Below are 23,803 nucleotides of genomic sequence, written 5' to 3' on the forward strand. Positions count from 1 at the left end.
GCCTAGTTCCCAGTCTATCAAGGTCTTGCGTTACTCCTCACATCCGCATTTTGTACTGAAGGTCCTCATCTCGTTGGTGGACAAGTGCAGAGGCTCACAATATCTTCAAGCTAATTGTTTATCCAGGATTTAGCACCCAAAATGCTTTCTTTACACTTGTTTTGTATCTTCATTGACTTTAGCAAAGTTATTCCTGATTTACCCAGCATGACAGAAGGATCAGGCTGTAGTGCGCTGAAGTTAGTGGTGGTTTGTGGCACTTCCACAAGAGTAAAGATATTAAACGCAGTGTTCTTTCCAAATTCCAACTTGAGTAATCGCGTTATCCTTGTCTATCTTTCCCTTGCCATTTCAGGTGGATACAAGATTCCACTTGACTTCCTGGGCCAGATACTGGGTCTGGTCAAGGAGCTCTCGGTGCAGGATCTGATTAGCTTAGAAGAGTGGTTCTATGTCATTTCCCTTCTCAGTCCTAAAGCCACCCAAAGGAGCTCCATCCAGGCCCCCAGCCTGCCCCTTTGCAGAGAAAGAAAGCAAGTGGGTGAACTAGAGCTGGCTATAAAGGCTTTAGCCCACCCCCAGATTCTCCTATGTCAACAAAATAATCCTCACCTACTCAACTATGGCAGCTTTCCAGATGTACAGTAAAAAGTGTAAAAGAGGCTGAGGATCTAGCTGGCTCCTTGGTTTTTTAATGTTGCCATTATTGCTGCTTTGTCACATCCCGGAGATGGCAGCATTCAGGTGCTGAGTGAACAGATTCCTAAGTGTGTGTTAGATAATCATAGGATAGACCCATAGAGGTTGGAGATGGAGGTAGTTTATTAGGCCATCTAATCCATCTCCGTGCCAGTACAGAACTATTCCCTATGGTGAATTTTCTAGTGTTTGGTCCCATCTAGTTTTAAATGTCCCAGGTGATCGGGCTTTCACCTCTAAGAATATATAGATGCCTAATACATGCCAGTGTCAGGTTTTTCCTGATGTTCAGCCTAAATGTTCCCTTTCTCAGTTTCATTCCATTACTCTTCTTGTAAAATCCAAAATAGCTTTTAATTCTGTAAAGCACCTTGATATGTATGAAAGATGATACCAAAATAGCTGTATACCTGCTAAAGTCTATCCACAGCACACCCCTTACTATGATTACATCACAGAAGGGAGTCAGGGACTTGCAGTAGAGGCAGTGTTTGAATGTGAAAATGAGAAAGGGTGGCAGGGTCACGCAGGGACATTTATTTTGAAATATTCAGTCTCCGTCTGTGTGTCTGACAAAGGCCTGGCCTCACAAAGCTTTTCCGGTAGGAGTTCAACTCTTAGGTATAAAGCATTATTATAGTCAAAGAAAATAACAGCATAAATATCCAGACTTTTTATGGGTGGAGATGATATTCTTTGCTTCCGCTCTTTCCCACATCTGACTTTCCCCAAAAACCCAACACATTTAATATTAGTCCTAAACAAAAAGAAGAAAACACATTTTAATGTCAAATAGTGACTTACATGAGAATAGATGAGATGAGAAGTTATTTTAAAGGAATTGTACTTGTAGCGCATCTACAGTGTAGACCTTTGTGACTTTTATGAAGTGGATTAAAGGTTTGCCATACCCAGATGCAGACTGTATGAATTATTAAAACAATGAAATAATAAAGATTAAACTACTTCTGCAAAGCAAATGACATTAAAGGTGAGCCTTCCTCAGGAGGGACATTCAGAAGCCATCTTCCATTGAGTTAACGTGAAATCTACTGCAGACACTGGTGCTAGGATCGCTTCATACAATATGTGAAAGTGAAAATAAAATACAATGCTGAAATAAAAACGGAATGCAATTCTACAAGAAGCTATGGACCTGTGGGGGAAAATATATTTGAAGTAAAAGCAAATTCTGAGCATGCCAACAATTATTTATAAATTTAGATAACCCCCCTGTGTTCTATGAACTGTCAATAAAAACTTGTTGTCTGAACTTAACTTCATCAGTATAAATGTGAGTAGAAAAAATAGCAGTTTTCTCTTTCTGTTTGCATTGCTTAATAAGATGGTTTCTGTTTGTTTATTTTGGTTATCAACCGATTGGGAAAAAGTTCACATCTATTTTTAACTATCTTATCCTTAGCTAAGATCATTTCCTTTTCCTGCATTGGTTGGTTTAGCTGACAACCACCTGAGACTACTATGAACACTGAGAGTAATATTTCATGCAAATACACGAATCCTTATTGTTACCTTGCTCCCATTTCCAAGCCATCTGTTGTGTAGATGATGATGAACCTAGTCTGTGACCTTTCTGGGGAAGTGACTCTCTCATTTGCACAGTGACTAGCAGAATTTGGGCCTCTAGAGGCAACCACAATATTATTAATATTGCATTAGTAGTAGTAGTAATAATGCAAATGGAAAAAAATATATGTAGTAAATCCATATATTAAAAAATACATGTAGTGAATCAAAGAGAAATATGAAGTGTTCACTATGCATGTATAGGAGATGCAACTGTATCTTTCCTGTTGAGTAGAAATCAGTTTTGTAATTCACTAGACAAAATATGTAGTTCTGTTTGTTCTACAATATCTAATCTATCTATATACCTACCTACCTATGTTTTTTCTATAGTGCTTATAACCATAATATTAGAGCATCACCATAATATCCAAGTATTGAATGGTACATGGTGGCATGACAGCAGCTTCAAAAATGCCCATCACTTTTTGAAAACTTTGGTATTTCTTTTAGCTAGTCTTGCTTTTATCCATAAAATATGTCTTTTAATAGCTGGAGTTTTAAAATATCACTAAACTTTCACTCTGAGAAGGAGCATTTTCCAAAATGACATCAACACCTATTCTTTGTGAAGGCTTTGTGAAGGAGTTAAAAAAGTCTGTCTAGCAAACATACAGTATATAAATATATGCACTGTAGGCCAAATTATGCACAGGCACATATGTGGAATCCCACTACAATCTATAAGGCTGGATGAATGTACTAAGATTAGAATTTGTTCCAGTATCTATAGCTCATCATAATTATTTAGTAGTTTCCTCTACCGGCTAGAATAAGAGTCTGTGAATCAGGCTGTAAGTTCACTTCCCAGCTCTGCCACTAACTCTAGGAGGTATTAGGCAAGACACTTACCCCTCTTGGTGCTTCAGTTTTCCTGTTTGTGAAGCGGTTACAATAATGACAACCTCTCTATGGTATTGTGAGGCTTAAGTAATTTTAGTGAGGTTTTGGCTGAAAGGTGCTGCATAAATGCACCCTGTGTTGCCATTAACAAGTGGGCATTTGCTTGCAGTTATCACACAGTAGTCTCAGAGACACCATATTCTATAGGAAATAATTGCAGTAACTGTGTGCACGCTGTTGGCAAATTTTAGTAGTGTTGGCACATTTTAGTGGTGACCTCTGCATGTAAGTGTAACAATTTTGGGCAAGTGAGAAAACTTACTCAAGGAAATGATACATTCAAAATTATTGTGAATTGGTTTCTAAAGCTCCCAGTTCGCTCTGAAATGATCCAAGAAAGCTAGTGTACAGTTGACTAAATTACAACCCTGCAATCCTTAAACTGGCACAATGTCCAGTGAAGCCACTAGTGTTTACACTTGAGTAACGATGGCAGTATGAAGCCCTTGGTGTCTTGAACTATAAAATTACAGCATGAGTGATAGCGAGGCAAATTCTGGATCATTTTATGAAAGATGCTCCTGATTTATACCAGTGTAAACGAGGCAAAAGCAGGCCTACAAAACTTTAGGGAATATTAATACCACCTCTGCACTAAGTCCCTGACCTGGCTGTAGTCAGCATTGTTTCCACTGACGAAGTATTTCAGTGAACTTAGTCAGAAATTACTTCATAAAAAGTATAGAATATACTTCTGTGAGATCTGACCATAAATGTCTGTATTAATTGCATATTTCGATCTGCATCTCAAAATGCAACTTATGAGCTTGACTTCTTAAAATGACAAAGGGGATCATACAGGTTCAACACCCTACGGGGGAGGCACAAGCATAAGGCCTAGTGAGCAGCTACCAGGGGAGTTTTGCGAAGGAGTTTAGAGAGAGAGTGGGAGAGCTAGATACATCTGATTAACATTCTCTAAACTTAAGGCAATAAATACCACCACCAACAAAACAAAACCCAACAAAAAAAAAGGCTGCAGGAGTAAAAAGAGAATGCAGGCAGAAGTCCAGGAACAGGATGGGAGCTATCCAGTTTATTGCACTGAATGTAGTACGTGTTATTACCTGCCTTATAGGCAGGTGGTGTATGTGTGCATTTGGTGCAAGAAGCTCTTGGCCCTCACAGACTGAGTACGGGTTTTGGAGACCAGACTGGATGAACTGGAGATGCTAAGGGAGACCAAGAGGTAAGAGATGAGACTTTCCAGGACATCCATCCCCAGTCTGATAGCCTCTGTGCTGTTAAGGAGGATGAAAGTCTCAGGGAAGCAGAACATCAAACTGGAGAAGAGAGAAATGATCCCATAGTTGGGACCCTCACTCTAGATGATGTCTTGGTAGAGGAGGGAACTCCAGATAGTAATGGGGGATACAATCATTAGAAATATGGATAGCTGGGTTTGCAATGACTAGGAGAACTGCATGATGAATTACCTGCTGGGTGCAAATGTTGCAGATCTCTCAAGACATCTAGACAGGCTTATGTGCAGAGCTGGGGAGGAGCCAGTGGTCATGGTACATGTAAGTACCAAGATATAGGGAAAGTACGAGAGAGGTCCTGGAGGCCAAATTTAGGCTGCTAGGTAAGAGATTGAAGTCCAGGACCTCCATGGTAGCATTCTCTGAAATGCTTCCTGTACCACACCCAGGGCCAGTTAGATAGGAAGAACTGCAGAGTCTCAATGTGTGGATGAGACGATGGTGTAGAGAGAAGGGGTTTAGATTTATTAGAAACTGGGGAATAAGGAAGGGCCTATACAGAAGGGAGGGCTCCACCTAAACCAAAATGGAACCAGATTACTGGCATGTAAAATTAAAAAGGCTGTAGATACCTTTTTAAACTACGGGCTTGGGAAAAAGCCAACAGATGCGGAGGAGCACGCAGTTCAGACAGAAACATCCCTTAGGGGAGGATCTATTAATGAATAGTATCTGTATCCCAGTGTAGGCATCCTGTACTTGAGGGGCCTCGGAACTTAATCGGGAGTTTTACAGCTGAGAAGATCCTGGGAGACTACAAATCCCATGGTGCCTTGGGGAAAAAGGAGAGAGACTCTTCCTCTTCCAGGGAGCTCAGAATAAAAGCATGTGCTGACTCCATTTTGGTTTTGGGGTGGAGTGCGGCCAAGGCTGGAAGCTGCTGCTGACTGGGTCTGAATAGGGACTTGGAATGGTTATCTCATTACAAGAAGTAATTCTCACTGTTCACACATTCTCACCTTGTAATCAATGGTTATAAATAGGCCTCATCTACTCTAACTGAATGGATTTTGTAACACCTACCCTCCCCATTGTTGTTCCTTACCCTTGGATGTGTATATATGTATATATATATATATATATATATATATATATATATACACACCCCCTATCTGATTTCTATTTCTTGCATCTGACAAAGTGGGTTGCAGCCCATGAAATCTTATGCCTGCAGCAATTAAATTTGTTAGTCTTTAAGTGCTACAGTATTCTCATTGTATATTCTCATTCTCATTGTATACAGACTAACACGGCTACCCCTCTGGAACTTTTCAGCAAAAACATGTTTAAGTACATGAGAAGCAGGAAGCTTGCCAAACGATCAGTGGGTCCACTGGACAATTGAGGTGCTAACGGAGCACTCAAGGAAGATAAGGCCATGCAGAGAAACTAAATGAATTTTCTGCATCAGTCTTCACTGCAGAGGATGTGAGGGAGATTCCCACAAATCTGAGGTGACAAATCAGAGGTGTCAGTGGAGGTTTTGGAAAAAATTGATAAATTAAACAGTAATAAGTCACCAGGACCAAATGGTATTCACCCAACAGTTCTGAAGGAACTCAAATAAGAAATTACAGAAGTACGAATTGTGGCATGTAATTGTATTACTTAATTACTTACTTACATGTAATATATTACTTAAATCAGCTTCTATACCAGATTATTGGAGGATAGCTAATGTCATGCTAATTTTTCAAAAAGGCTCTAGAGGCAATCCCGGCAATTTACATGCCGGTAAGCCTAACTTCAGTACAAGGCAAATAGATTGAACCAATCAATAGTAAAGAACAGAATTAGCAGACACATAGATGAACACAATTTGTTGGGGAAGAGTCAACATGGCTTTTTTAAAGGAAAATAATGCCTCACCAATCTATTAGAATTCTTTGAGGGGGTCAACAAACATGTGGCAAGGGTGATCCAGTGGATATACTGTACTTAGGTTTTTAGAAAGCCTTTGACAAGGTCCCTCATCAAAGGCTCTGAAGCAAAGTAAGCAGTCATGATATAAGAGGGAAGATCCTCTCCTGGATCAGTAACTGGTTAAAAAATAGGAACAAGGGTTACAAATAAATGGTCAGTTTTCAAAATGGAGAGAGGTAAACAGTGGTGTCTTCCAGGGGTCTGTACTAGGACTAGGGCTTTTCAACATAAGTGATCTCTAAACAGTGATGTGGCAAAATTTGCAGATGATACAAAATTATTCAAGATAGTTAAGTCCAAAGCAGACTGCAAAGAGTTACAAAGGGATCTCACAAAACTGGGTGACTGGGCAACAAAAATTCAGTGTTGATAAATGCAAAGGAATGCACATTGGAAAACATAATCCCAATTAATAGAAAATGATGGAGTCTAAAACAGTTGTTACCACCCAAGAAAGAGAGCTTGGAGTCACTGTGGATAGTCCTCTGAAAACATCTGTTCAATGTGCAGCAGCAGTTAAAAAAAACTAACAGACTGTTAAGAAACATTAGGAAAAGGATAGGTAATAAAACAAAAAAGATCATAATGCCTCTATATAAATCCATGGTATGCTCACATCTTGAATATTGTGTGCAGATCAGGTCACCTCATCTCAAAAAAAGATATATTGGAATTGGAAAAGGTTCAGAGAAGGGCAACAAAAATGATTAGGTGTATGGAGCAGCTTCTGTATGAGGAGAGATTAAAAAGACTGGGACTTTTCAGGTTGGAAAAGAGATGACTAAGGGGGGATATGATGGAGGTCTATAAAGTCTTGACTGGTGTGGAGAAAATGAATAATGAAGTGTTATTTACATCTTCACATAACACAAACTAGGGGTCACCCAATTAAATTAACATGCAGCAGGTTTAAAACAAACAAAAGGAAGTACTTCACACAACACACAGTCAATCTGTGGAACTCATTGCCAGGGGATGTTGTGAAGGCCAAAACTATAACAGGGTTCAAAAAAGAACTAAAGTTCCTAGAGGATAGGACCATCAATAACTATTAGCCAGGGTGGGCAGGGATGTAACGCCATGCTCTGAGTGTCCCTAGCCTCTGTTTGCCAGAAGTTGAAAGTAGCTAACAAGGGATGTATCTGTTTTGTTCATTTCCTCTGAAGCACCTGGTATTAGCCACTGTCGAAAGACAGGATACAGGGCTAGATGGACCATTGGTCTGACCCAGTATGGCCATTCTTATGTTCTTATATTATGTCTTCAGGCCAGTGATTACAAACCACTGAGACTGAATGGGTCTAAATGTCCAACCAGTGGAGCAACCATCATGAAGGCATTCTCCAGGATAGGCCCTGTTGGATGCTCCAATGGGAAAATAAATAAAAATACCAGTTGGTAATTATCACTCGTCACAGATTCCCAAAGGGAGGAAACGCAGGTGCCTGAAAACAGTTGGACATGCAAGGTGGTAAGGGTTCGCAGACACAGGGTCGTGGATTTGGGTACCAGTCTGAGAGTGAAAGAACTGCAAGATTCCCACCTTTAGGCAGATGAGGGTAAGAGGCCTAACTCCTAGAGCATGCCCTTGGAGAGACAGGAAGTGGACCAAGGGGCATATGCAACTTATGTGCTTGACTTCTTAGAATGACAAAGGGGACCAGACAGTTTCAACAATTCATAGGGGAGGGAAGCTTTCAGATAAGTGGTATTCTACAACTATAAATATGGCTGCTGCAATTGATAGAGGTGTATGGGTTATAAAATGCCTGCCAACTGCCTCTTCCCAAAGATAGCACTTAAACGAAGTGAAATGGGCAAGCTGATCTCCAGATATTAATTAATTTAATTCTACTCCTGTATTTATAGCAATGTAACTATCTTCTCTGTCACAGCTCTCACATAACTGCATCTATTTGTGTTTCTCATCCTGGATGACTCCTCTCAGTTCCCCCACACAGAACTGTGCACTTCTCCAAGTGCTAAACTTAATGCATTAACAAGCAGGGTATTTTTTTTTTAAATTTCCTCTCAGTGGACCCTCTCCATTATAAAAAGATTTTTATTGCAACAGTTTCTATTAAATCATAATGTAGGTTAAAAATTATACAAATGACCACTTGGATTTAAAAAAAAAAAAAAAGGGGGGGGGGGGAGGGGGGAATGAAAGAAAAGAAATGTGCCCAAATCCATATGAAGACTGTCTATGAATGGCCCTCTGTTATAAAGATATATTTGTTCTCTCTGTAATATTTCATTTCAGTATTGTTCCCCATTCTAGCCTGGATTTTGTGATTTAGTCTCATGCTTCCAGCAGCCAACAGAGTGAGATGTCAATATATGTTGAAGAATTTTCATTTCTTCCATAGCAGTAAAATTCAAAGTAAAAAAAGATAAATTTCCCTTGACTCTTTTTCCATTTAAAATAAAGGAAGAGGCATAGGCTGGTTCAGACCGGAGAAGGGAGCTCGCAGAAAGGGAACGCAAAGGAAAGAACAAATTAATTTTCAATAATGTTTTCCCCACTCGTCTGATATTGAGAGATATAAGCCAGTTAGGGCCAGATTTTTAAAGATATTTAGGTGCCTTGTGATGCAGAGCGGCCACTTGTGGTGTTTTCAAAAGCACCCAGATACCTAGCTCCCAATGAGACTTGGTGCCTAGGTGCTTTTGAAAATCCCACTAGGTGCCACCTGCATCTATAGGTGCTTAAATATCTTTACAAATCTAGCCCTGAACCCTTAGGAAACTCATGACTTCTCAGGTGGACATAATCTCGGGACTAGCTAGTTTTCCAGTTTTGAAGAGACTATCCAGGGAGGCCCTGAACCTTTTGGCACTGCACAGCAGTGCTCTCTTATGACTCTCTTGAAAGCAGCATGGATGGATATTTGGTATTGGATCAGAGGCAAGCCAGAGAAAAGCATGGCTCGTGGATCTGCGACTACTGCCCCCAAAACCAAATCTACAGAAAGGACGAGTGCAGGGGCAGTGGCTGCCATAAATACCAATGTTGCACCATCCACAATTCTATTTATGTTTAATACAAATATTAGTAGTTTCCCATTCCCGCAGGGGGTCACTGCCTCCTATTTAATTCTAACAATCCTTTCATTGGTCCCAGTGTATTTTCTTACTCTGAAGGTGGTGTCTGAATGACAATCTGCTCAAAGCAGAGTCCATTATGAGAAAGAAATATATTTGGCATACATCGTCTGCCTAAAATGTATTATGCATACTTCAAAAGAATGTAATTTAGGCTATTTTTGTTATTTAAAATCTATGGCAAGACCCATTGTCATTTAAATATGCCCGTTTCAGTAAATATGACCTTATGCATGATCACAGATTGACTCGTAGTACCCTCCGGACAACTAAACACCCCCTCAGCAAATATCACAAAGGTGATGAGACTGAGCACATCTGACCTAGGTATGTCAGGTTCTGCTTGACCCCCCAACCCAAGATCTGAATCTCATTCCAGTACATTCCCTCCACTCTACAAAAAGAGGGACATTTTTGGTCCTCCTTGTGCTTTCCACAGTACAAACAGTCCCTGAACTGAAGAGCTCACAGTCTCCAGAGAAAGAGACAAAGGCTAAGAGCAGAAGCAGAGGCAAGAGAGGTGAAGTGACTTGCCCAGAGTTGCACAGGTTAGTGACAGAACTGGAAGTAGAGCACAGGTCATCAGAAACCACTCAAGGTCCTATCCACTGGACAACACTGCCTCACATGATTTCACATGAACTGAAGCACAGTTCACATAGTAGCATGTGCAGTGCATAAAATACAGACATAGTTAAAGAAAAATAAGTATAATACTATCCCACTTTAAATATCAGATCTAGAGGGTGGTAATTCTACAAGATACATAATTATATATTAGTACTGAAAGATATTTTTATGTAAAATAGTTTTTCTCTGTACCTTGGGGCTATGCAGCATATTGACATAATTATCAAGAAAAACGACATATGAATCAATACAGTGTGTTGTTAAAAATACATATAAAACTCTGATGACTGATACGCTACTCTAAGTTTGACTTATTTTTTTCTTTAAAAAAGGAAAGCTAAAAAAGGAAGCTCCTATGACTTGCTCCGCAAAGGTAAAAAGAGATATTGCCTGGGGATAACATATTTTTAATTTAATTTAATTTTATTTACATTTTAAGCATGATTAATTAGTTTTACAATGCCTAGTGTCACTACATGTCAGAATCAATCTCTGTTTCTTTGGAGGGGGTTAGATTCAGAACAGAGGGTGAGGTTTCCTCATGCAAATTGTGCCCGAGAGCTACAGACATGATCTTTTTTCCCCCACCGGGGCAGTTACTGTGTACATGAAAGAGTGCAGTGAGTATGTGTTCATCCAGGCACAGTGCATGATGAAGCATGTGTGTAATAAGGAAACACAGTATAAAAGGTTAATATTGCACGGATGGCCTCCCAACCCAAATCAGATGGAAGATTCATGCTTCCCAGTATCCCAGTGTCTTCTTTCACTCCACATCACCCCCAAACTATTTAATTATTTTACATTAAGCCCTTTTCTTCCCCCACCAACATTTAACGGAATCTTTTGCCTTTTTTCCCATGCTGCTTCCATATGTATGTAACATTTGGCTTACATATTAGTTCTCATAGAAGGTGATTGCAAATCATAGGATAGGAAACTGACCTTGAAATAACAGATTAGCCCCTTTCCCAAGTTTCTATTCTCATCCATCCACTTTAAAATGATTGTCTGTTATATGATTTTGTAACATCAGTGTTTTTTCCTCGCCTATTTTCTGCCTTGACTGCATTAATAATTACCTCAAATACACTGTACTTCTTAACATTCTTTCATTAGTTACAACATTCCTTTAACTTTTCTATTCAGTAAAAAACAACTTTTACTAATAACAGACCAGCCCACATTTTGCTAATGGGAACAGATGCTGGCATATGCTGCTGCCTGTCCCCGCAAATTTCATTTCACTATTCCATATTTTGTGATGTTGAACTGAAAGGTTACACAATCCTACTGAAAATAAGAGTCAGACAATTAGACCAAAATTCATTCCATGACCCACTGAATAGATTATATGTTGGGATCCTAACGTTCCAAGATATTTGCTGCTCTTACTTTCATTTTTTGGATTATTTTTGGATTAGCAGAGGAATCATATTTTTAATTTTAAACCCACTAATTAATGTCCAAGACTAGATGCATGCATATCAAAAACACTTTTAATAAACTATCAGCTGTGACCTAATTATGTTTTCTAAATAGACAACCCTTTTCTTTACTGCATCACCTGGTTTCTTGGTGAAGAGTATTAGAATTGCATTTCCCACATATATTATTTAGTACGTTCTCCTTCCACTGCTGCTGAGAGAACCGATGTCTAATTGTATTTTACCTACTTTTTCTATCTCACTACTACGAGATCCCAAACGTTTTCTTCAGTTTTCTAAACTGAATAATCACCTTTTGGAGGCTCTGGACTGCAGCCTGGCTCCTTCATTTTGTACAGTATTGTGATGGGGTGTCTGCCCCACACTGGCAGCTAAGGGGTTAATAGAGTTCTGGGGAGGCTGTGTGAAAAACAGCCAATAGGAAGGGAGCTCCCAGGAGCAGCCAGTCAGGGTCCGGCAGGCAGATATAAGAAAAGCTGTGGGGCAGAGCAGAAGCAGTCACTTCCTGGTGCTCAAGGAGGGAGGACTGGTTGCCTTACAGGCTGAGGGTCACTAGTCCCCTGAACGGATCAATGCTACAGGCAGGGATCAGGAGAGCTAAAGACAGCTCCTGGCCAGTGGCTAAGACTTGCAGGCTGAGACCTTGAGACAAGGGCGAAAAGGGTGCTGGGGCCGCAGGGAAATGGCTTAGGGAAAGGTACGAAGGAGTTGGAGGTGACGCAGCAAGTGGCTACCATCTAAAGGGTCCCTGGGCTGGGACCTGGAATATTTACTACCAACTCAATAAACAAATACACTCATTCTATTACCTGCTCAGAACTAGGCTAGTCAAAGCATGGCCCATTGGCTAAATGAGGCCTCTAGGGTTCTAGAAAGCACCATAACTACCATTCTACATGGTGCTCTGTCTTGATACAAGTGGAAAGATGCTTCGACCAAGATACATCATTGTGTGTTGGTACTTGCAGGGCTGGACTTTGGTCTCAGTTATAGCAGTAGAAATATGGGGTAACTTCACTGTAGGCAGAGGAGTAATCCAGATTTCCATTGGTAAAGTTGAGATCAGAATTTGGCCTGTAGCCTCTCAGGGCCATGTTTTATGTTGGGATTCATAATCTTCATGGGTCACACCTTCATATCCAGAAATAATCTGCTCCATTTTATGCAAATTACTAAAGGTGCAGCTCTCAGGATCTAGGAAAGTTGTAAATACAACCCTTTATTGGCAAAGATTGTGTGTTCCTTGCCCAGAACACACTGCCCATGAAAAAAGCTCTGAATATAGAGAAACAGCTCAGTTCTCATTTCAAATACAAGGGCACACCTCACTTTTTAGCCTGAAAAAGCTCCCTAATGATTGCAAACCACACAGTGAAGCATGGCCTCACATCTGAAATTCAAACCATGCCTAAAGTTTGTGTCATGGCCTAAAAGTGAAAATCCAATGTCACTTAGCTGTGAAAATACCTGCCTATATAGCTCTCAAAGATAGTTTTAGTAACACTATCTGGTAAGCAGCATTGGGCCAGATGTGGGATGGCTGTTTGCAACACACTGCTAATGTCATGTGGCTCTAAACCTGGCCTCAGGAGAATCATCCCAGTACAGAAGGGAACCTGCAATAGTATAGAATAATAATAGGTGTTTGTGTGCCACACTCCTCCCTGCTACCAGCTTGTTGTTTTAAAATGACTATTATATTGCATTACCATAGCCCCTAAGAGCCCCAGTAATGGATCAGGACCTCACTGTGCTAAGCACTGAACAAAAACAGATCAAGAAAGACAACTTCTGCCCCAAGGAGCTTACAATCTAAGTAAAGCACAAGGTGCCTACAGAAAAGAGTGTATGGGATCAGGATGCTTACATTATGTTACATTCTGTGGACATTAAGGCCAGCATGAATTATAGCCTTACTGCATCTGGCCCTGGCATGACTGCTGTGCTGGGACCTATTAGACAGGGCAAAGTAGGGCCAATTACATCTGCTCTTTGATGCTTTTCCAGCAGGGGAATACTTCCATAGCCATTGTGGGCTACACACTGCTTTCACAAAATCAAACTAAATCTGAAAGCTAAGGGCACAATACATCATTTACCGTAGCAGCAGGCATTGATGTTAAGCTTTTCACAACCTCTAGAATCAGTGAATAGCTCTACAAGGAAAAATATCTATTAGCAACATTACTTTAGGGACAGAACAGGAGACAGTGCCAGAGCCTATAGATCTCAATCACTGAGCATGTTATAGGTTCTACGCAGATTAACATGATAGAGTCATCAGAGGACATCCGTAATATCTTTTATGGTCAAAGTATGTATAAGTATTTCAGCATCTTTATACCTCTGATCTTTGGTAACAAATTGAGGGGCTACATTGCTAAATCTTGCACTTGTTACTAATTCACAAACGAAATGAAATCTAAATTTAAATCTATCTATTCAGCAATGCACTCCAAACACATCTTAAAACTACAGGATGTTATTCAAGAAATTCAGACCTTTATTGTCAAAGTAAATTATAGGTCCCTCCTCTCATTCTAAAAAAAAAAATTCCTTTATCTCAGTCATTTTGCCATGATGGATATTCTATTGTTGCTATGTCTATAGTAATTAAATAGTGAAGGAGGGTTATGGATACAACAATAGAACATTATTCATGCTTCAACTTCTCTGGCACAGTTTTGTATAGCTAACAGGCTCTTTCACTCTATATATCCTTAAAGAATTAAGAAAATTACATTGTGTATCAGGTTAAATCTTCTGATAGTAGGGGAGATTTTTAAAATATCAGATCTATTTTACTAAACACAAAGTAACTTCACATATTATTCTCAAAGACCATAATTTAATATCAGCTATAATCACCCAAAACCTTAAACAATCATAATAAAATAATGTTTTTTCAAGATTTATAAATGGAAGCTAATTAACAGAATTAAAAAATGTGTTGGTTGTAACACTAAAAAGCACAAAAAATGGTAACATCCATAAACCAGTCAGCGAGCACTTCAATCTCCCAGGACACTCTGTTGCTGACTTGAAATTTGCCATACTTCAAAACCAGACTTCAGCGAGAAACTGCAAAGCTGGAACTCATATGCAAACTTGACACAATGAAACTGGGTCTGAATACGGACTTGGAATGGTTATCTCATTACAAGAAGTAATTGTCACGGTTCACACATTCTCACCTCCTAATCAATGGCTGTGAATAGGCCTCATCTACTCTAACTGAATGGACTTTGCTAACACCTACCTTCCCCATTGTTGTTCCTTACCCGTGGAGGTATATATATACACTCCCTATCTGATTTCTAATTCTTGCATCTGATGAAGTGGGTTGCAGCCCATGAAAGCTTATGCCTGCAGAAATTAAATTTGTTAGTCTTTAAAGTGCTACAGGACTCTCGTTGTTTTTGCTGTATACAGGACTAACACGGCTACCCCTCTGGAACTCTTAACCAGGACACTATTTCACTGCTGTTCACTGCTGTATGTGAGAGCCAGACCCTGGTTAATTTATTATTATTAGTTCTTTATTTGTATTGAAGTAGCACCAAAAGGGCCCAGCCCTACGGTGCTGAGCACTGTATAACAAAAAGATAGTCTCCTCCCTGAAGAGTTTACAATCTAAGGCTACAGCTACACTGATGGCGGCAAAGTCACTGCCGTCAGATCGATTGCTCTGGATCGACTGAGTGGTCAGTGAAGACCCACTCAGTCGATCCAGAAATCGATGTACTAAGACCACCTTCGCAAGTGGCGCAGTGCAGTGAAGACGTTGCGCAGAAAAGGAGCCCAGAAGTCGAAGGGAGTTATGCAAGTTTTTTGTGTCGCTCGCGTAACTCCAGTTGACTGCCGCTGAATCCCGGAGGTAAGTGTAGACAGGTTCTCAGTCTAAGACAAGAAACAACAGGCGGATACAATAGGCACACTGCAGGAAACACAAAGCAACAGTAAGTTAAGTATGATCGATGTCATAAGCAGCAGTCACAGCACTTTAGCTGCCTAACCACTGAGAATTTCAAAGGACTTTCCCTCAATGTTTGTACAAATCTGGGGACAGATCCTCTCAACTGGTCTAAGCTGTCATAAGTCTATTGACTTCAAAGGAGATATGACAAGTTACACCAGCAAAGCAGCTTCCCTCTGTCGTTTTTTATTCATTCTCCAATGTTTGTAACACCATCTTAGACAATTGACATTTTGCCTCTTCCAGTTTCAATCTTTTCTGCTTGAGACATTAATTTTTTAACCTACGATTGAAAACATGGCTGTTTTCATTTAAGAGCAACCACCTCTCTGACTTACATAGGAGTTCACTATGACAATATACATTTACTTGTCTTCATCCCATGCGGACTCACAATGAAGCCAGCCGGAGACCATGGGGGTGGATCAGGTCTTTAATGTGCCAGAATGATGGATTTGATCATTGTCCGTCAATGACCTGTTGCTGGGTATCCAACAGGGGAAGCACAAGATAATATTTTTGTTGGGAGGCATTAAAACAGTGGCTTCTTATTTTGTTGGGTCGATATAGCTTCTGTAATTTTATGCAAGTTATGTCATGTCTCATCAGGGAAAGCGTTTTGGGTTTTTTTCCCAATTGCTTCTTCTGGGTTGTCACTCTGTAGATTTTAACTATTTGAACATACCATTTTAAAAAACTATGAAAACCATGGTCATATTGGCGAACTGAGACCCATAGGGCCTTGGGGAGAGAACTCCTCCTAGCTTTGCCTCTGTAGAGTTCCCTAACACCCAGACTCATTACTGAAACTTAGTCATGGGGGCAAAGCTGGTTAACACATTGAATATAATATTTCTCGTTATCCATGTTCAGTACTTGTCCTCAGACACTATGGTAATAGATGGATACAAATAATGGGTGAACAACACTGATTGTCGAGCAGGTTTCATCTTAAGGGCCATATTCTGATCACCTTATTCACACTGAAGAGGACTTAATTCCACAAATAGGCACAGAGAGTTCAAAGGAGATATTCATAGAATTAAGTGCTAACCAAAATAAGACAGTCAGTATCTGGCCCTCAGTATTTGATGCACAATAACAAAAAGAGAGGAATAACAGCCTCATCAGTGCTTTGATTGTTTTCCAGGTTATTACTACGAGTATGTGAAGTTGGTGAAAAATGTGTTGCAGCATTCTGTGCTCATATGTTATGTGCTTTGCAACCACTTCAACATTTCACATTTTGCAATTCTTCAAGGACCCATTTCCCTGCCCTCAACCCCAACACACCAGCTTGTGAAATTCACCTTTGGCACAAAGCTTCACACTTGCAAACTGTCATGTAGTGGTGCTGTGGCAGCCATATTTGGCAATTTTTCCAATGTGTTACAACCACAGCTATTGTGTGCAGATGTCTCGGTTGATCAGAAGAGATCTCAGAGGGCAGTTGCCCTTAGGACACAGTAAACTAAATATGGTGTAGGCTGCAGAAGAAATATGAAACAATGGCATTACAACAATCTCCTGTCACCTCAAAGTTAGAGGGTGCGTGCCCTTGATGCAAGGACATGCACATGGTGTACTTTGTAAATGCAGTTGAAAAATAAACAGTGCAGAACATAAATGTCAAAGACAGAAGCAAGTGGCTTAAACTCATGTCAGTGTGATTCAAGCAACACCAGAAATGTAATGATTATGCAGGAAAGAATGAACACACACACACACACACACACAAATGATATTTTATATATATGGATGAAGAATCTAAATTATGAAACAAATCAAGCATCAAATACTAATGCTGTTCTGATTTTTAAACACACCCCACATATACTATTTTTATTATTTAGCAAAACAATAATCAAACAGACCCTTTAACTACAAGTAATTGCTCAGAGAAATAGAGAACAAATGACTTCTGAGAACCCTCCTGATCATATGATGTCAGCTCAGCCAACTAAAAAGCCAGATCCAATACCATGTGACTTATCATAGACATATAGACCTGGAAGGTACCTTAAGAAATCATCTAGATAATCCTCCTGCACTGAGGCAGGACCAAGTATACCTAGATTATTATCACCAATCACAACCAACAAACCCAGCTTTGAAATAAATATAATACATAGATTTGCTATGAAATTTTCAATTATCTAGTAGTTACAAAAATGAATTGTGTGAAATTTGAAATTTAGCTTCTCAAAAATGCTCTTAGTTTACAGATGTCCCAATGTCAATAAAATATTTTCTTGAATAAAAATTTGCCCACCACCCATCATACAAAAAAAATCTCTTTGAGGATTATTATTCTTACTACAATAAATAGTTTGTGTATAATTTGTTTTGAGTTACAATGCATCTTATTGAGCTCTTGAATAAATTTAACTGCTAACTTACCTTGCCAAAGCTTCCCTTCCCGATGGCTCGGAGTATCTGGAAGTGGTCAAAGTTGACTACAAAGTGAAAACAAAGGAGTTTTAGTTTCTCATTTCCAGATATTTTCCCACCAACTTCTTAAAAAACTTAAAAAGAAAAAAGGAAATGAGTAATTGTTAAAAAATACATTTCACCAATAGGACAAGTTTTTGCCAAAAGATAAGTATGTTCCAGAGAAGATGTTTGTTTAAAGAAAACCAATTAGATGGGCCCCTTGTATCAGCTTTAAACTTGATTGCTATAGAGACTCTGTCTTACTCAGCCTGCTTATAGTTTCTGACTCCTGAAACTCCTTTCACTCCCAGTTTCTGGATGTCTCATACCCTCTATCTACCAAAATAAAAGGACACGCAGCTAGAACCCAACTCTAATATTCTTTGATAGTGAGCAATACCTTACACTCCAGCTTGGTCTACACTTATCCCAGTGATTTGTCGCAGTCAACGGGAGTTACGCAGATCACGCACAAAACTTGAGTAACTCCCGTCAATGAAATGACATGTGGAGTATGGTACTATACTGTGTTATCACAGAATATTGGACTCTAATGACTCTGACTGGCTGCTGAACAGTCCTTTTCAAATTCTTCTTTCTCAGCTGACATTGTTTGACTTTCATCCAAAAATTGCACAGAAAATGCTCTCTACTAGAGTTGTCTAATATAGTTGCCAGAATGGTTAATTTTAAAAAAATTGTAAATGTATATAGAGATTTTAAAAAACAACTAAAACTCAATTGATTTCAGGATAACGATGCCCACAGAGTCTGAGTAATATATAAATAACAGTAATATATAAATAACAGTTTATTACTGTTATAAATAACAGTAATGTATAAATAAGAGTTGATTAAGTTACTACCAACAATATATACGTGTATAGTAATATATATATATACTGCTATTTATATATATATATATATATATATATATATATATATATACTGCTATTTATAAATAGCAGTTGATTAAGTTAATACCAATATTAAACTGGTATATCACAAGTAAAATAAAAACACAAAATACAAACCCTTTTACCCAAAATACAAAAGCTATTACAAAAAGGAGAGAGTGTATGACTGTGTGTTAAAGGTTGATGGAGGGAGGCTTCAGGGACACAATACAAACAGTTCCCACTGCTAAAAATATTACAATATTTTTGTAATCCAGAGTTACAGATGACTGCTGTTCTTATACATGAAGGGGTTATTACTTGCATGCATGTGCTACAACCAGTTTGGCTATTACTTGTGCTATCAAGAAGCCAACATTTTAAGGATGAGCCATTGACTTCTATTCTCTGGATTTGTGTATCCATATAGCTACTAGTGATTCCAGAGACATAATGAAAAGTAATGGAAAGAGGTGAGAGAGTTAATTGAATCCTTTAATTATGCGCAATGTTGCTATGATTATTAAATTGCTGTGATCTAATCTCTCAAAAAATGTAATCTCATATGAAAGGTACTATGTAGTCTTTCAGTCTACATAGTTAATGATATAACCCCCACTATCACAGATTTTGAGTACCTTAATGACATGATTATGATGGTCACCTCAATTTTGAGGATGATGTCGACAGTCATAGTTTTGTACAAATGGGTCTTTGCATGATTCCATAGACCAATTTGGGAAGAACAGCATTACCTCACTGGCTGCAGAGCCATTTGCCTAGTTATGTTGATTGAACCTCATGTTGTTTCTGTGCCTGGCACTGTGCTCCCTGCTGTTCCATGCAATTCTTCTCAAATTCATGGACACCCACCCTTATGGCATGATGCCACACAATATGATCAATCACCAGTTGCTCAAAGGTTGAGTCAGAAATGTTTATTTTCCACAGATTTTGTTTCAGAGTATCTTTGAAGCATTTCATCTATCTTCCATGCTTATGATGGCTAGAGCTTAATTCAGAATACAAAACATGTTTTGATAGATAGGTCTCAGGCATTTGAATTACATGGCCAGGCCATCTCAGGTGGGCACAGATCAAATTAGCCTTGATGCTGACCAAACCAGCTTTCACCAGGACTTCAGTGTTGGAAACCTGGTCCTGCCATTTGATGTCTAGTAATTGTTGTGGATGTTGCAAATGGAATCTGTCAAGCTTTTTAACGTGTCGTTGAAAACAGATCCATGTTTCACACCTGTAAAGCAATGTTGTATTGTTTGTTAGTGATGCCAAGCCAGATCAAGCAGGCCAATACACAGCTTTGACCGTATCACGGAAACCTTTCAAATCATGCTTATCAGCAAGGGCCTGTAGTTCCTCTGCTTTATGGTCAAACCACATATTTTGCATTTGTTAGAGTTTGTATTGGAGTGTTCTGCAAGCTGCTCTGTATCTGGCCTTTTTTGACCCAGAGAGCAGATCTGCTAAGAAAGCAGCCTGCAGTTATGACTTGACATCAAGGAGATCAGTAATCAAGGAGACATCAGACATCAAGGAGATCAGAGACATCAGTATTTCAGGACCATTATCATTAAACCAGACTGCATGAAGGCGTTTCGTATACCCGACACAATCTACAAAGGTGTTATAGATTGTGTTACACAGGAATGCCCATTCGGCAGATACATCATCATTGATTGTTGAACTTTAATAAATGTATCATCACTACACCTCTGGGAGATGGACAGGTATTATTATCCCCATTTTACCAATGGGGAACATTTTACCAATGAGGCACAGAAAGACTAAATGACTTGCCCAAGGTCCCACAGGAAGGCTGTGGAAGAGCCAGAATTGAACCCAGGTCTCTTGAGTCCCAAGCCAGTTCTTTAAGCTAAATAAACATCTTTCCTTTCTAGGGCCCTGATCCAAAGCCCATGGACAGACCCAGAGCCTCTATGAAGATGGCCTGGTGCCTCTTATGGGTCCATGAGAGCAGGAGAATACGAAGTCTAGAACCTGCTTCTTCTGCCTCTTGCAGGAGGGAATTTGGAGTCACAAGGAGAATACTGAGTTTCCTCCTTCCCTGTTCCCTTCCCATTAGAGGGAACAGTCTGGCCCTGAGTAAGGACCCAAGGATTTGACTTAGTATTAAATAATAATATTTAATAAATATTTCAGTTGAAATAGACACCTAGATTACATCCCAAAGAGCTAGCATATATTTCTGAGATGTTTTTGGCAACAGATCTGAATTTTTCACATGCAGATAAATCTATTATGTGAACCTCTGCCTATGAGAAATAGGCAAGAAAGATAGATGAAAACGAGCAAGTTTTAAGCACAGTAAATTTCTTTTCTTGACAATTAAGCTACAGAACAAGGTTTCATTATGTTGGGAGTTCCTAGGAAGTTTTACTCCCAAAGCGATATTACGGTTATAAGGCCAAAATTCTGTGTGAAACTGCATTGTTACATAAAAACAGTCTTTTTTTTTTTTTTTTTTGGTATCCATGACTACAAATGAGCTAAAAAGCACATTCCAGTCCACAGTCAAGATATAACTGCAAATATGCACATCAACTATGAATGCACTTGATCTAATCTGTCAAGAAATGTTGCATTTAATAAATTAAATATGCAGTATCCATTTACTAGTCAGATCACTAGGGAGGAGTATAAAGATACTGCTCGAGCATTCAGGAGTGAAATCAGGAAGGCCAAAGTGCAATTGGAGTTGCAGCTAGCAAGGGATGTGAAGGGTAACAAGAAGGGTTTCTACAGATATGTTAGGAACAAGAAGATGGACAGGGAAAATGTGGGCCCCTTACTGAATGGGGAGGCAACCAAGTGACAGATGATGTGGAAAAAGCTGAAGTACTCAATGCCTCTGTCTTTTTGCAGACTATTGCACTGGGCAGCAGAGAATGGGGAGAATAGACATTACTGAAAGCACAGGTTCAGGACTATTTAGAAAAGCTGGACATGCACAAGTCCACGGGGCTGGATACATTGCATCCGAGGGTGCTGAGAGAGTTGGTTGATGTAATTGCAGAGACATTGGCCATTATCTTTGAAAACTCATGGTGATTGGGGGAGATCCTGGGTGATTGGAAAAAGGCAAAGATAGTGCCCATCTTCAAAAAAGGGAAGAAGGAAAATCTGGGGAACTACAAACCAGTCAGCCTCACCTCAGTCCCCAGAAAAATCATGGAGCAGCTCCTCAAGGAATCCACTTTGAGGCACTTGGAAGAGAGAAAGGTGATCAGGAACAGTCAGCATGGATTCACCAAGGGCAAGTCATACCTGACTAACCTGATTGACTTCTATGATGAGATGACTGGCTCTGTGGATGTGGAGAAAGCAGTGGACGTAATATATCTTGACTTTAGCAAAGCTTTTGATTTGGTCTCCCACAGTATTCTTGCCAGCAAGTTAAAGAAGTATGGGTTGGTTGGATGAATGGACTATAAGGTGGATAGAAAGCTGGCTAGACCATCGGGCTCAATTGGGTAGTGATCAACAGCTCAATGTCCAGTTGGCAACCGGTAACAAGGGATCAGTGCTGGGGCCGGGTTGGTCAATATCTTCATTAATGATCTGGAGGACGGAGTGGATTGTACCCTCAGCAAGTTTGCAGATGACACTAAGCTGGGAAGAGTGGTAGATATCCTGGAGGGTAGAGATAGGATACACAGTAACCTAGACAAATTGGAGGATTGGGCCAAAAAAAAGTCTGATGGGATTCAACAAGTCCTGCACTTAGGATGGAAGAATCCCATGCACTGCTGCAGACTGGGGACCGACTGGCTAAGCAGCAGTTCTGCAGAAAAGGACCTGTGGGTTACAGTGGACAAGAAGTTGAATATGAGTCAACAGTGTGTCCTTATTGCCAAGAAGGCTAACAGCATATTGGGTTGCATTAGTAGGAGTATTGCCAGCAGATCAAGGGAAATGATTATTCCCCTCTATTTGGCACTGGTCAGGCCACATCTGGAGTATTGTGTCCAGTTTCAGGTCCCCCACTACAGAAAGGATGTGGACAAATGGGACAGAGTCCGGCACAGGGCAACGAAAATTATTAGGGGACTGGAGCACATGACTTGTGAGGAGAGGTTGAGGGAACTAGGCTTGTTTAGTCTGCAGAAGAGAAGAGTGTGGGGGGGGGTGATAGCCTTCAACTACCTGAAGAGGGGTTCAAGGGAGGATGAAGCTAGACTGTTCTTATTGGTGACAGATGACAGAACAAGGAGCAATGGTCTCAAGTTGCAATGGGGGAGGTCTAGGTTGGATATTAGGAAAATCTTTTTCACTAGGAGGGTGGGGCAGCACTGGAATGGGTTACTTAAGGAGGTTGTGTAATCTCCATCCTTCAAGGTTTTTAAGGTCCAGCTTGACAAAGCCCTGGCTGGGGTGATTTAGTTGGGGTTGGTCCTGCTTTGAGCATGGGCTTGGACTAGATGACCTCCTAAGGTCCCTTCCAACCCTAATATTCTATGATTCAGGTGCAAATGAAGTTCTATGACCGGGTGCTTATTTTTCTTCAGTTCCACCAACTTCTTTTAAAAAGAGCTAGGCAGGTAAGGTTCCAATAAAGTAAAAAGCAAGTTGCAACATTTTTTTTAAAATGCATAGTAGCAGTATATTGCTTTTTTGTGCACAATGCACAGTATTTCTAAAAATGACAACACATCTCTACAGAATATGTGATTATCTCTGAAATAGAAATCCTAAGCTTGCCTAGTACAATTATGTATGCTCTAGAGATTTCACTTTTTTGCAAGTGACAAGAGAAGGCTGTCTTTCACTAACCACTCGAATATCTTATTATTTTTGGATGATTTGTACTAGCCTGAGTCATGTATAAATGCTAGTGAAGAATTCCATGACACATACTCCCAACAAGCAGGGGGATGACAGCTGTTGCCTATTCACAGGACC

General features: G+C 39.8%; 1 protein-coding gene across 1 annotated transcript in view; it reads right to left on the reverse strand.

Moving 5' to 3' along the window:
* Positions 1-23,803, reverse strand: part of STK32C (serine/threonine kinase 32C) — a 223,207-nt gene that overhangs the window by 85,400 nt on the left and 114,004 nt on the right. Inside the window, exon 2 of the mRNA XM_067533383.1 lies at positions 17,934-17,989. Within this exon, the coding sequence (XP_067389484.1) occupies positions 17,934-17,989 (56 nt within the window). The remainder of the gene's footprint in view (positions 1-17,933; positions 17,990-23,803) is intronic.

Source organism: Emydura macquarii, unplaced genomic scaffold (assembly GCF_026122565.2).
Source record: "Emydura macquarii macquarii isolate MOO-44397 ecotype Brisbane River unplaced genomic scaffold, CSIRO-AGI_Emac_v2 contig_3343, whole genome shotgun sequence".
NCBI classification, from domain to species: Eukaryota; Metazoa; Chordata; order Testudines; family Chelidae; genus Emydura; species Emydura macquarii.